This window comes from Rhipicephalus sanguineus, chromosome 5 (genome assembly GCF_013339695.2).
Source record: "Rhipicephalus sanguineus isolate Rsan-2018 chromosome 5, BIME_Rsan_1.4, whole genome shotgun sequence".
Lineage (NCBI taxonomy): Eukaryota > Metazoa > Arthropoda > Arachnida > Ixodida > Ixodidae > Rhipicephalus > Rhipicephalus sanguineus.
Window position 1 is genome coordinate 57,369,294 of NC_051180.1, and position 14,906 is coordinate 57,384,199.

Sequence of the window (14,906 nt, forward strand, 5' to 3'; positions counted from 1 at the left end):
CTTATGTGGAAACTTATGTTCCCTTGTGCAGTGTCATATTTACACTTCACAATGCGTTCTCCTCGACGCCGCTACATGTTGCTGCCACCAACATGAGGGCCAAGATCGAGCTCGAAGATAACTCCTTCACTTAATTTTTTTTATATTTTCTTTGACTCATATATCTACATTGCCGGTATCACCGTGCCACGCAGGGTTAGGTTTGCTACTTTTCACGAGATCATCGCTAGGCTTGTAGATCTGGTCTTCTCCGTATTCCAACAGTGATGTCTTCTGCTGTCAATACACCGAGTCCTTTCTTAATCTTCAAGGGAACCTGCAACATGACAAAATATGAACATGACTACGTTCTCGGATCAGACTCTTTCTCTCCTTTGCCTTCCTTCTTACTACCTCGTCTTTTGCAAATTCATATCTTTTCCTCATCAACGATGCAACCGCGAAGATCAATCCCATGTTGTCGTTCCGGGGTCCATTTCGTGGCAGTGAAGTGTACTGTCAGCACACAGCATGGTTACACGCAACTATGCCTCTACTGGCGGCAAGCCTCAGTAATATTATCGTGTGCCTTCAATCCTTACCTGTATAATACTAGTGGTTTACCTCCGTGAGGGAGCTATTCGTACCTTTGTATTCTCCGTGCGGACAAACTGAACGATATGCAGAGAATGCACCAGGCAGAGCTTGATAGACTGAAGCGCGAGGCGCATCCCAATGCAGTTCCGTGGTCCATCACCAAACGGTAGATAACTCTACGGCCGAATCAACTCCACGTTCTCGTCATTGAACCTGCGGATGAACGAAAGAAGAGAGAAAGAAGCATATGCTTCAGTGGCACTCACCCGTGCAATGTATGGTATTCTGAAACACGATATTACCGTATTTACTCGAATCTAGGCCGGCCCCGATTCTAAGCTGACCCCCGAAATTGGCAAGGCCAGAAAAAAAACTTAATTATTGTACTCAAAACTAAGCAGACCCCCCCCCCCCCCCCCCCCACACACACACACACTTTCGCACAGTTTTTTCGAAAAAGAAACATTGGCTTAGATTCGAATAAATACGGTACTGAACATTTCTTTACATTTGTATGTCGGCTGCACCTTAAATGCGTTAGAATTCCGCGTTGTTGTTTTTTTTTTTTAATTACAACTTGTCATCGCGTAAGACAGCCTTGATGCATAGAAATAAACGGGAAAAAAGACGTCAAACGCCTGGCGGCTCATAATTTTATGCCCAAGCGAACGCATCCCTTGTGTCAAATTGATTCCGGGACGTGTGTCCCCACAAGCAGCGCGGTCTAGAGGCAAAGCGAAAAAGAAGAAAGACGAATCGTCGCGAAAGAGGCGATAGACCTTATGCAAAATCTGCTGCCATCTAGCGACCGCCGTGCGCATTTCCGCCATGTTGAAGGCTAAGCGCGCTCCGCATATGTACATACGGAGCGTACGTATCAACTTGTGGCATCTGATACGAACGGTAATGCCGTCATATTTTCGTCTGCCGTGTTGCTCAGATTGAGGAAATTGGCATGCTGAAAAAAGGTTTATGAGAAACTAACCTCCATGTTGTTAGATCTCCTCGCGGCCGACGAGAATCAGCAGATCGTTGCGTGACTCTGGTTGCTGCTTACGACTAACGCCGTGTTTACGTTCGGCGTTAATAATAGATGCGCTATGTGACAGCATCGGCACTCATCAGAGAATACTTTTTCGTGTCATGCCGGAACGAGACAGTTTTCGTGCCGTGTGCTTGCAGGCACAGACAAACCGGTTTCGTGTACGTGCTTCAAAGCTGCATCGCGGCTACTCGCGCATGCCTGTACAGCTGTTGACAACATTACTTTGTTTATTACATTGCGAAAACAATAACATGGTAGTCAGGTTGCTCGTGCGCATTTTCGGTTCTCAGCGAATGGATCAATTGTGCTAGAGGGTCTTGCTGGTAGTTTTTCTTTTTCGATTGTGGAGTTTATAAAGGTAGCGTTTGTTGGGTTGCATTGCGCGCGTACTGCTTCACTATATATGCGTATTTTCGAAACATTTCATGTGCTATCACTGCGAAATTCAGAGGCGTGGCCCGTTCGTCCTCACCGCGCCTTCCCCCCCTCCCCTCCCCTTACTTTTTCTTTATTTATTCACCAAGAAGAGCACATATCAAGTTCTCCTAAAAACTCATCCCCCTTTGGAAAAATCTTGTATCAACCGCGTGTGCTATGAAATGTCAACATATCAGGGGCGTAGACAGAAATTTTTTTCGGGGCGAGGGTTTCAACAGAAATGTTTGTACGTTCGTGCGTCCGTGTGTATGTGTGCAAAATAGAAAATTTCCGGGGGGGGGGGAGGGGTTGAACCCCCCTCCGTCCCCAAGCTCCTTGGCTATGCCCCTGCAACAGATCCTTCAAGTGTGGGGGACTTCAGGTATGAAACTGAAAAAATGCTGTTCCGAGAAATATGTTACATTCGACCGTGAGTGCGCTACCATTGGTTACGCGCTGAGGTGGTTTCACAAGTGTTCAGTCGGCGGCGCAAAACTCTCTTGCTGGAATGAGTTGAAATTGAGAGGCGCCTGTAAGACCCTCAGGCAACGATGTGAACGCGAATATTCTTGGCGTACCGTGTTGTTTACGGGCACATGCCGGAAGGATATTCAATAAAATACCAGCTAATCGGCACCTACTTCTTGGAGCAACAAAAACTTTTGATGTTCACTTTTCACGCGCATGAGATAAAAGAAATAAAAAAATAAAGAAAGATGTTAGCATTTTATTTAAAATTAGGTGCACAATACATCATGTCAACGTAGGCTGCCTCTTATGAAATACGCTTTGAAATGGGTCAACAGCACTTACTCTCATTACTGTGCCTAGCCGTGTCGCGCGCTAAAGCCTCTTCCTAACCATCCTACACTACACGTGCGATATACCGATAGTTAACAGCGCTTTATTCGCTACGCTGAACACAGACAGACAAAATTGATGACCTAGCGCAAAGCTTCATTCGCAACGACGGCACGCCTACACAGGTGACTCGTTGACAAACTTATACCTTCTTCTCGTTGTGAGGCAGTTCTTTACACGTAATAACTGTCAACGTAATCACTAGGAAATGCCGGTAACGTGTACAGGCCTTTACACACTCATCTGACGTTTTTATGCCCCGATTTCCGACTATCAAAGCAGATGCAAGCAGGAAGTCGTAGCAGCGACAGCAATAGGATTCGTACACAAGCCTCCAACATGGCGCCGAATCGGTAGCTTCGTCAAAGCTCCGACAGATGGCAGCAATTTTGCATAAGGTCTATTGTGAGCCAAGGAACAACAACGCGGGTGGGCGAAGAAATCATTTTCGTACTAATTACACTGACTACCATTTCATCTAGCTGCACAAGTAAACACGAACACATCTCAGTCGACGACCCTGAACATTTGAATTCCCAATACTGTGGTCAAGGAGCAGCAGGCCAACCCCTTTTACGCTCGAGCCTAAACGCCCCATTTTTCCCATCGCCGTACTTAAGTCTCTCGAATTCATCCTGGTTAACGTAGAGATAATGATAATAATAGGTTTGGGAGTTTTACGTCCCAAAACCATAACATAGTTATGAGAGACGCCGTAGTGGAAGGCTCCGGAAATTTGGACCACATGGGGTTCTTTAACGTTCACCAAAATCTAAGTATACAGGCCTCTAGCTTTTTGTATCCATCGAAATGCGGCCGCCGCGGCTGGGATTAGATCCCGCGACCTTCTGGTCAGCAATCGAGCACCGTACCTATAGATCACCGCGGCTGATAAACGTTAAGAGACGCTTTAAAGGCAATAATACACAAGGGTGAAGCACCATTTGCTTTCACGGAGTGAAACAGTCATTCACAAAACTTTGTAAACAAGAATCCTGAAGTCCGCTCTTTTCAGACCGAGGGGGGCCGCTTCCAAGTTGGCACCGTCGGGCCGAGCTTTGTGGTACCATCGTGGAACCTCTGGGCAGCCCGTAGTTGATCTTCATATGAAGAGCTTGATATCACCTTCTGCCAGTGAAGCCATTTTTCTTCAGGGTCGGCGAGTGAAACATGACTGAAACCTTTTAAATGCGAAGCAGCTTTTGCGAGCGGTGGCTGCTGCTTCGCCTGCGGACCGGAAGCGCTTGGCCTGCGGCACGCATGTTTTCCAAGGGTCGCTGCTCAGCGCCTGCGTGCCACAGATGCGGCGACGAGGAAACGTTGGAACATATAATTTGCGCCTGCCCTGCCCTGGCCGCTGAACGACGCTTGATGGCGCGTCGCTATCGCCTGCTCGGTCTCCCTGCGACAACGGTGGACTTCCTCTTTCCCGCATGGTCAAAGCTACAAGCCCTGCGAGCCTTCCTCGAGTTTGCGGCTTCTGCGGACCTCGCCGCCTTATAGACGAGCGCTTTGGCTTCGTGCTCCCGCCTTCATTGACAAAACACTCTTGCCACGCTAGTGACTCCTTTCTATCTTCTTTTCTTCTATCATCTTTACTTCCCCTTCCCCATCCCTAAGGGCGTTGAGCCGTGCCGCCACGACGGGAGGCAGAAAATAGCACCCCTTTTCATTTCTTGTTTCACGAACCACTGTCTCTGGGCTTTGTCCGTAGTTCCATGCGCGACCGTCCGCTTTCTAAAACCTACCATAGACATCTGTAACATATTGAGCGCGCTTGCGCCAAGGAGAAGTCTTCTTCGTCTTGTTCTTCGACCACCTTGATGATGATACGCGCAGAGCACTTTAGGGGCCCGGGCTGCCGTATGCTGTCCTAGCTTGGCGTAACGCGGACAAAACCACGCGTGCTGGCACGCGCTAGCGCGTTCGGGCATGTGTAAGGAGCCTGGTAAGATGCTGTGGCCTCTCCCCCTTACACTCTTTCAGCAATCACGTGACGGCGTCGGGGAACGAGATTCTGCAGACGCGCGATGAACCCGCGTGGCGTGCTCCAACAAGAGTTCGGGACGAGTAACAGCAACAGCAACTACAGTGAATTCATGGTGTGATCCACTTGCAAGGACGTGTTAACATCAGGCAAGGTGCCCGTGATGAACGGAACTTTAGGTCGACCCACGCGCTGCTTCGCATCCCCACATGGTTCCCTTTAGTGGGAGGTGGTGATTTCTTTTTTTATTTCGTATTGCTGTTCTAAGAAAATTAGTCTGTTTCCTGCTGTATGACGCACGAAAGGAAGGTATTGTATATATGCTCCTATACCTGAAAGCTGGGGAAGAATAACACAGTATGAAGTTGAGGAGCTGACCCAAAACAAAGACAGATGTAGTTCGCCACATTGTTCCGAAGTTCTACTGCACGCCGTTGTAAAGACGCAGTGGAAGAAATATGTGGGCTTGAGAGAAAATTAGACATCGTGTAAAAAAAATTACAGCATATCCACGGGGTGACTGATAATGAGTGGGGCGAAGCTACGGAGGGAATCATCTGTAAACCGTGAAACTCTTCCGTGAAATGCGCCCAGTACATAATATAAAGAGTGTGAAACATCGTGTATATATTAAACATCAAACTTTTATTGTACTGTTGGTTTACGTGGTCCCTTCTTTATCACTTGTGATCGGTGAAATGCAAGGAAGAAGTCCGCTCCCGAGCGAAAGAGCGCCAAGAGCGACCGCATTCCCCGCTCGCCCTGTGCGAATTAAAGGCAAGGCTAGAGGGAAGACAGGACGCGCGTTCCACGACGCGAGGTCGGTAGCATGCCCAACGAAAGCCAACGGAACGCGATCGTGCAAGTGCTCCGGCTTCGCATCGCCTCATGGTTCCATTTAGCGTCCCAAAACCAAACATATTGCTCAAGGTGTGCCTTGCGTTTTTCGTAGAAATAATTTCTTTATCATGTACATTAAGACGAAAAGTTGAAAGCTCACTAGAGTGTATCGCCCGCAAAGTATGTCTTTTAGTGTGATTTAACTCTCATACGGCAGGGTCCTCGCGCCGTTGCCGGTCCACCTCGCCCGTTGACGATCGGGCGAGGTGGCTACATGCAACTACTACTACTACACTTTAAGAAAAACATCTGGCGTTCTTTCGTTCTGCTTTTACAAAACATCTGGCGTCTTTCGTTGGTTTATTTCATCAATCAACGGCGTTTTGAACAAAATTTTTATTGTTTAATCACGCACAGGAGAAATCTCACCAGGCACTACCTTGGAGGTAAACAATGGCTGCTAATGGCAATGAGAGACAGAAGAAGTCGGCTTTTAGCTAACACTTACACTTCTACTTCTACTAACGTTTCCTACTGGAACATGCCAATGGCTGCTAATGGGGAATGAGAGACAGAAGAATTCGGCTTTTAGTTAACGCGCACGCTGCGAATTTTTTATTGTTCAACAACGCACAGGAGAAATCTCCCACCGGCACCACCTTGGAGGTCAAAGCGTAAGACTTGTTACTCACTACTACGACCACGACGACTACGAGGGACGAACGGGTGCCGCCTTAAGGAGCTTCGCCCCTAAAAAAATTTCACCATCTCCCACTAAAGGGAACCATGTGGGGATGCGAAGGAGCGCATGGGCTGACTTAAAGTTCCGTTCATCACGGACACCTTGCCCCATGTTAACGCGCCCTTGCATGTGGAGGAGCACATCATGAGTTCACTGTAGTTGATGCTGCTGTTACTCGTCCCGGAATCTTGTTGGAGCACGCCACGCGGGTTCATCGCGCATCTGCAAAATCTCGTTCCCCGACGCCATCACGTGATTGCTGAGAGAGTGTAGGGGGAGAGGCCGCAGCGTCTTACCCAGCCCCTTACACCGGCCCGAACGCGCTAGCGCGTGCCAGCACACGTGGTTTTGTCTGCGTTACGCCAAGCTAGGACAGCATACGGCAGCCCGGGCCCCTAATGCTCTGCACGTATCATCATCAAGGTGGTCGAAGAACAAGACGAAGAATACCTCCTGGCGCGAGCGCGCGCTCTGCACGTATCATCATCAAGGCGGTCGAAGAACAAGACGAAGAAGACTTCTTGGCACGAGCGCCCGCTCAATACGTTACAGATGGCTATGGTAGGTTTTAGAAAGCGGACGGTCGCCAATGGAACTACGGACAAAGCCCAGCTCAAAAGCTGATTCGCATCTAAAACATTTAGGCGAGAGGTGACGAAGCAAGAAAGCATGATATTACGCGTAATGTCCCCCTGTACTTGCCGTTCAGGATTAAAGGTGTCAGGATCAGGAAACAGTTCCGGGTCGTGATGCATCGCGTAAACTGGAATCAGAACACGGCATTCTTTCGAAAGCTTGATTCCTGTGTCGCCAAGAACGTAGTCATCGTAACCAGACCTTTCAAGCCTGAAAGAAAGGACAAACGCCTTCGGGTATGCATGATGTCATAGCATTAAAATCAGAGGCAGAAGTAGAGTTGATTCTCTTGCGTTCACGGAAGAAGCTATACAGAGCAGAGTTTGCAACATGTCACTGCAAAACAGGCTTTTATTAAATGACAGCATTTATTTATCACCCTCGTTTCTACTGATTGTTCACTTAATCATCAATAACGAAAAAAAGAGCGGGGGGGGGGTCTGCCTAGCGAGAGCATGCGCTTACAAAATAGGCAACCTGTGTTCGCTGTTGGCTTATACGCCAAATGAAAAATTAAGTCGGCTGCCCACTAGTGTTGCAAATCCAGAAGGAAGTGCAGAGCTGGGCGGCCTCCATTGTTTCTCTTTATTTTTCTCTTATTTCTTAATCTCTTTCTCTCTTTTTCTCTCTTCTCTATATTTTTAGGGGCGAAGCTCCTTAAGGCGGCACCCGTTCGTCCCTCGTAGTCGTAGTCGTAGTGCGTAACCAGTCTTACGCTTTGACCTCCAAGGTGGTGCCGGTGGGAGATTTTTCCTGTGCGTTGTTGAACAATAAAAAATTCGCAGCGTTAGCTAAAAGCCGACTTCTTCTGTCTCTCATTCCCATTAGCAGCCATTCTTTACCTCCAAGGTAGTGCCTGGTGAGATTTCTCCTGTGCGTGATTAAACAATAAAAATTTTGTTCAAAACGCCGTTGATTGATGAAATAAACCAACGAAAGACGCCAGATGTTTTGTAAAAGCAAAACGAAAGAACGCCAGATGTTTGTAAAGCAAAACGAAAAAACGCCAGCTGCTTAACGAAAGACTCCAGATGTTTTCTAAAGCAATGGTTTTCTAAACAATGAAAATTCACAGCGTACATGTAAAATTAAAGTGAGCTGCAAGTCGTCATAACTCATCGAACCTTTAGTAGAGACGCGCCCGATCTCACGTCGGTGATGATGTACTGGGCAGAATTCACGGAAGATTCACGGTTTACCGATGAACCTCCGCAGCTTCGCCCACTCATCATCATTCACTCCGTGGATATGCTGTGATTTTTTCTGTCTCATTTGTCTCTGTTTATATCCGTTTCTCTCTTTCTCTCTCTCTCTCTCTCTATATATATATATATATATATATTTATTTCTATTTCTCACTAGCTCTATCCTTCTTTCTCCCTCTTTCTTTTCTTTCTCTCTCTCTCTTTCTCGCTTCATCTTTCTCTATATCTCTTTCTTCTTCTATTTTTCTTCCCTTTCTCTCTTTTTCGCTTTCTTTCTACACTATGCTTTGCTCTCTCCCCTCCTCTTTTCTCTCCTCTTTTCCCTTCTCCTTACCCTCACTTCTCTTTCCCGCTCATTTAGTATACTATACTATACAAGGCTATGTTATGCTTTGCTAGCGTCTCTGAATAGCCGAGTGGTTACGATGCTCGCCTTCGGTTCGTGGGTACGCGGGTTCGTGTGCCGCCTCGTTAAAATTTTTTTTCGCCAAGAATATATCTCTTTTTCTTTATTTCTCTGTCTCTCTCTCTCTTTTCTTTATTTCTTTCCGTCTCTCTGTACTCGTTCTCGCAACCATCAAAGTTATTCCATGCCACGCCGCACAAATCGGCGTGCGTGTTCTGGGAACGAAGCGGAAGATGATGTGCACGAAGAGGAAGAGAAGGACGAAGATAGCGCGTGCTGGTTCATGATGATGATAGTTTTCTGCTCGCGGATTACGACGGACGGCTGGCATAAGCATCTCCGCTGTTAGAACGTTGCGCAATCAATAAAGGTCTATTGGAAAAGATCTGGGTTGATCACGTGAAACGGTGACCGAATGGGGCCGTGCATTCTATTCATTTATTTATTTTTAGTGTGACTAAAAATCACGTAACATTACTTACCTAGTCACGTGACTACAACCACAAAATATCACGTAACAACTACTCACGTCACTAACGTCTAGCGGCGTGACAAAAACCACATAACGTCACGCAAAAGCTAGTCACGTGACTAAAATCACGTAACATCATGTAACAGCTACTCATGTGACATGTTCCCGCCCCAAACCACGTGACATCTATCACATGACTAAACCACGTAACAGGTAGTCACGTGACTAAAATCACGTAACGAGTGATCACGTGACATGCTCCCGCAACGACCCACGTAACAGCTAGTCACGTGACATGTTTCTACCAAAACCACGTGACACGTGCGCAGTGTGGGGAAGCGATCGAATGCCAAGCCTATGCATACTTGGCACTGCCAGCAAGAACTTAGCATCTCTAGCAAAAGCTTGGCATCGCTAGCTAAAAATTTGAAAAAGCTAGCGCGAACGCTCGCTCCGCTATTGCTTTCAGCCATGCGCCACTAGTGCAAGCTGCGCTTTTTTGTTTCTTTGTTTGTTTGTTGACAAATAGTGTGGTCAATTAGAACCAACACCACAACGAGTGATTAAAACGGTGGAATATATAAAAGCAGAGATTTACTGACGATGCCATCAATTGTCAAGCGACAAATCACCGCGATGGCGCGTCCTGAATAACTGAATTTATTTCCGCCGCGCCCGTTTGTATTCAAAAAGAAATACAGGAAGGTAAATAACATAATAGAAAGAGAGATAGACGGAGCGAGAGAAAATTCTCTAACGATATAGGACAGAGGCAAACAAAGATTTTTACTCAAGGGAACGCTTTCCAATTTGCCCTCTCTTGAACGAGCTGATTCTCTTTTATCTTTGCGAACTTCCTAATTTCTTCGTTCCATATAACTCGCTGTCGTCCTCGTCTGCTTTTTCCATCCCTTAGTTAACATTCCGTTTCTCTAACAGTGAGTTCTCTGTCCTAGGCATTACATGGCCGGCCCATGTATATTTCTTTAGCTTAATGTCAACTGGAATATCGGCCAGCCCTGTCTGTTCTCTAACCCATTTCACAGTCTTCTTGTCTCTGAATATTACACGTGCAACTCTGAATTTTGTTGATATAGGTCAATGGCAAGAAAAGGGTCCTCCTTTATGGTTCTGTTCTCTTTATCTGAGTGTTCAAAAGTTGAACTGTTGTCGAACTTGATGCCAACTGAAACTATAGACAAGTTTACAATACAACAAGATTTCATTCGATTTTCATATCTAGTTGGCCACCTCACCTTGTTGCTGGTGGGAACAGGCGTAGCGCTTCAGATACCACGCAGTGTAGGTATTTTAGCTTGGACACGACGTCCAAGCTGGGCTCCGGGCCCTGTTAAAAATGAGCACACCAAGCGTTGGTTGTTGCAAGGTTTAGAAGTACGTAACTATCCAACAAATATGCTATGCTAAACTATACAAGCACTAAACTAAACTATACTAGCATCCCTGCAAGGAGACTTGAGATCCTCGAGGTTACAGGCGGTTGTTTAACTCAGACAGAACTGGGGACATCTGGGTGCGTCGTACAATGCTAGACATGAACTATCGAGTGAAAGACACTGTTTATTTTGATATCTACTACATGCCGAATTTCTTATCCTGCTATCAACAACAAGAGAGGCCTCACTGTCGAATAATAAAACAAACATCATAATCCCTAGGTATCTCAAGATATTAACGAACACAATATTTATGAATTGAAGTGAACTCGGGGCAGCCATTGTGATGCTTTTTGAGCTCTTAATTACATATTTGAGTAATCCAATGAATGCAACAGAGTGTCCCTATTACAAGTTGTAAAGAACCCCTGACAAGGTCTCATTGCAAGCTTAGGTTAAACATAGGAGAGCTTTAAACATATACTTTTAAAGTGCGCTTTAATTAAAGACCCTGCTCTTAATACACAAGTACGTAGAGGCAGCGACCGTAGTAGAGGTACGCATTTAAGAAAAATTCGGTGAACATACCTCACTAAATCAGGTGCATCAGCAATGGCAAAGAAATACGCCCATCGAGAGAGGGATCAATTAGGGAATCTTTCGCCTCAAGACCTCTTTCTCTGTTCCCTAGACCCTTCTCATCAAGACTTCCGCATCACCTTCCTCGTCACCTTGACGCATTCTATCATCGACTTCGCCTCAACGCAGCATTCACCAATAGCTACATGTGCCGCCTTGGTTTGCCCAGTGACCCATACTGTGAAAACTGCGGTGTTTCAGTATCAATATAAGGTATTTCTTAGGCATACAGAGAAGAAATAACTTGTCTCCGAAGTAGAATATGCTCAACTTCCCAAGCACCGCTAGATATCGGGAAAATACTTTAACCTACGTCTTGTCCTTCTCAGTAACATCAGATTTTAGCATTTCTGTTCAGATTCCTCGAGGACATTAACCGAATTGATAAACTGTAACATAACTTACATGAGCACCATTACGTTGTGACATGTACATACCACGGTCATAATATCTTCTTTCTTTCCCTTCTCCTTTCCAACCCTCGTCCTCCTAGAGTCTTTCTGTCCTCAATCCCCTCCCCTACACAGAGTAGCATCTAGGCGCCTTTATATACGCCAGCAGAATCCTCTGCTTTTCGATGAGTAGCAGGCTAAAAACCCGCTTTCCAGGCCGACCTATCCTCATTTCTCTTCATTAAACATCTTCTTCTTCTCTGTTTTTCATTAAAGAGCTTTGTCTCTCTCTATCTCTCTACGCTTCAATTAGCAGCAGCACCCGCAAAAGTTTCAAATCAAGTCTTGTCTTCTTGTATGTTTATAGAGGTGTGGCGGAACGTCGGCCTTCTATCCGTAGCGCCGCCAGAAAGACGGATCCATGAGACAGCAACGAAATGCCTTTAATGGCGACAATTGAACACAAAAAAGTACATGATGCTAGTGGTGCATGGTCTTCTTGGCGCTAGCTGCAGAGACAGCAGCCCACTATCAATTCCTCTTTTTCGTCGTCAGTTGACCTCCGACACCCTCCGGGGCCTCAAATGTGGCGACATCTAGCTCTAGACTATGTAGCTTCTGCACTGGCCTCTTGACTACTTTGCCTCCCTGTAATCGCACTAAACAGGCGCGCACTGCTCCGTCATTTCCTGGGTACACTTCTTGAACCCGGGCTAGTGGCCCGAATAACTTGGGCGTGTAAGAAATGTCCACAATGTCGCCGACCTTTATGTTTCTTGAGTGATGCGTGGGTGAGCGATGAGCAGATGGTTGTTGCAGCAAATATTCATGTTTCCGTCGCTTCCAGAAGTCTTCCATCATTTTTTGTCGATGTTGAAAACGTCTTTGGCCCCGTGGCTTATTACTAGGGGTGTGCGAATATTCGAAAATTTCGAATAACGAATCTAATAGCATACTATTCGATTCGATACTCGAATCGAATAGTACATACTCGAAATACCGAATATTTTTCGAATAGCTTTCGAATAATTAGCGCCGACGGGAGAATCCCAAAACAATGAAACTTTGGAACAGTTACAGGCCATTTTTCTTCTTTTAATCACTAAATTACGAGTATGCATGCAGCCCAAGCTTTTACGAAACTACCGACCCTATATTAATTACCGGATGAAGGCGTTTTTTTTTAATGAAAGCTCCACACTCACTCAGTTTTTACTATGCTGCAGCTGCATCGCATTAATCAGTTCCTGACTTCATCTTGTAATAACTGAAGGTGCACCTGCATTCAGCTTCATGAATAGCAATAGATGCAAGGGCTGTGTTTGCGTAAATTGTTCTTGCAGATACAGCTTTCAACACCGACGTCTACATGCCTTCAGTGCCGAGGACCATGTTGCGATGGCAGGTTTATGTTTCATTACCGCCTTAGCTGTATGCATGGTGTTCGGTTCAAAATTGTTTATATATTATGTCTCTGTTTTATTTAAAAGCAGGCGACAAAGTATTTGCCGTCACTGCTATATTTCATCCTGCAGTTACAAAATATTTCGAAGGCTCGGGTCGCTCCTGCGTACGAGCTTACTTCAGTTTTCATAACTGTGGTATTTTGGGTCTGTTAAAAGTAAGCGTACTGCTCTTTGGTGAAAGTTTGTAAATATTTCTTTCAAAAAAAATGTTGTGTAGTTCGAGTACCGTTTTGAGAATAGTTGTCTTACTATTCGAAAACTATTCGAAGAGTATTCGATTAGTATTCGTATTTGATTCGGTGTCATCACTATTCGATTCGTATTCGATTCGGTTCCGAAATTTACTATTCGCACAGCCCTACTTGTTACTTGTTTTGACAACGTATTTCCTACTGGTAACGTCAGTTGCTGGCCAACTAGGAAATGCGCTGGCGTGAGGGCTGCAGGTTCGCTGGCTTGATCACGACAATACGTTAGTGGCCGTGAATTGAGCACCGCTTCAACCTCAGTCAAGATGGTTGATAATTCTGTGCACAGACAGCTTCGGCCTAAAACTTTTCGGAGTGCCGTCTTCACAGTCCCGACCAATCGTTCCCACCAGCCTCCTCACCATGGGGCCGCTTCGACTATGAACTTCCACTGTATCCTTTGGTTTGCAATATAAGCCTGGAAGTCGTCTTTCGAATAACCTTCCATATTTTTTGTAGCTCCCGAGACGTCCTCTTGAAGGTAAGGGCATTGTCGGAGTAAATGGTACTTGGCAGTCTCCTTATTGCACTAAAACGCCGGAATGCCAAGATGAAAGCAGGTGACGACATATCCGAGACCAGTTCCAAGTGCAAGGCTCTTGTCACTGCACACGTGAAAAGAACGATGTACATTTTGGAATCGGAGCTCTCGGATGACTTCGCATACAATGGTCCGGCGAAATCAATTCCTGTAGTGTTGAAAGGTTTCGTCTTTTCGACACGGCAAGCTGGAAGCGGCGGGTATGGCGGCACGGTGGGTCTCGTGCGAAGACGCACGCATATGAGGCATCGGTTGATTGCTTCCTTTGCCGCTTGTCGCGCTCTCGGGATCCAGAAGCGTTCGCGTACGTTGTGTACTGTCGCCGTTAATCCTCCGTGCATGACTCGCCGATGGGCATCCGCAAATACCAGCTCGGTGAAACGGTGTCGACTTGGAAGCAGTAATGGATGCTTCACGTCCCAGCTGTCTCTTGAGTTTTTCTAGCCTTCCGCCGACGCGTAGAAGCCCGCTTTCGTCGATAAATGGTTGTAGTTGTGCTACCCATGAGTTACTGGGTGAACCTTGTTTTCCTTTTAGCCACCTCCCCTCGTCGGGAAACGATTCAGCTTGAACTTGGCGGATCCAGTATCTCTCGGCTGCCAAGATTTCTTCAGCAGATATGGCTCCATCTTCCTTGGTCTTGAACCTAACCTTGGACACAAAACGCTGCACCCATGCTGTGATCCGAAGGAGCTTGTGCAGTGAGCTTAACTTCGTGGCATCCAGCAGTGGGGCTAAATGCACTGCGCTGCCTGCTGAGTACAGCGTCGTTGGCTTCGTCACTGTTATGCCTAGCATGTCGTTTATCTGGGGCGGTGACTGCTTCACAGCTGATCATTTTGCTGAGTCTTTACTGAGCCAAGCTGGTCCTTGCCACCAGAGTACGTCGGCAGCCAGTGCGTCTAAAGATACACCTCGTGGCATCATATCCGCAGGATTTGTTTCTCCTGGACAATGGCTCCAGGTGCATTCCGACGTATTATCCAGAATTTCCTTGGCTCGGTTCTTGACGAATACGCCTAAAGTCGAAGTCTCT

At 46.3% G+C, this 14,906-nt stretch overlaps 1 protein-coding gene across 1 annotated transcript in view; it reads right to left on the minus strand.

Annotated features, from left to right (window-relative positions):
- Positions 1–226: 226 nt before the first annotated feature.
- Positions 227–14,906, minus strand: part of LOC119394669 (uncharacterized) — a 112,750-nt gene continuing 98,070 nt past the window's right edge. Inside the window, 4 exon segments of the mRNA XM_049415943.1 lie at positions 227–316; positions 627–789; positions 7,171–7,314; positions 10,444–10,535. Of these exon segments, the coding sequence (XP_049271900.1) occupies positions 227–316; positions 627–789; positions 7,171–7,314; positions 10,444–10,535 (489 nt within the window).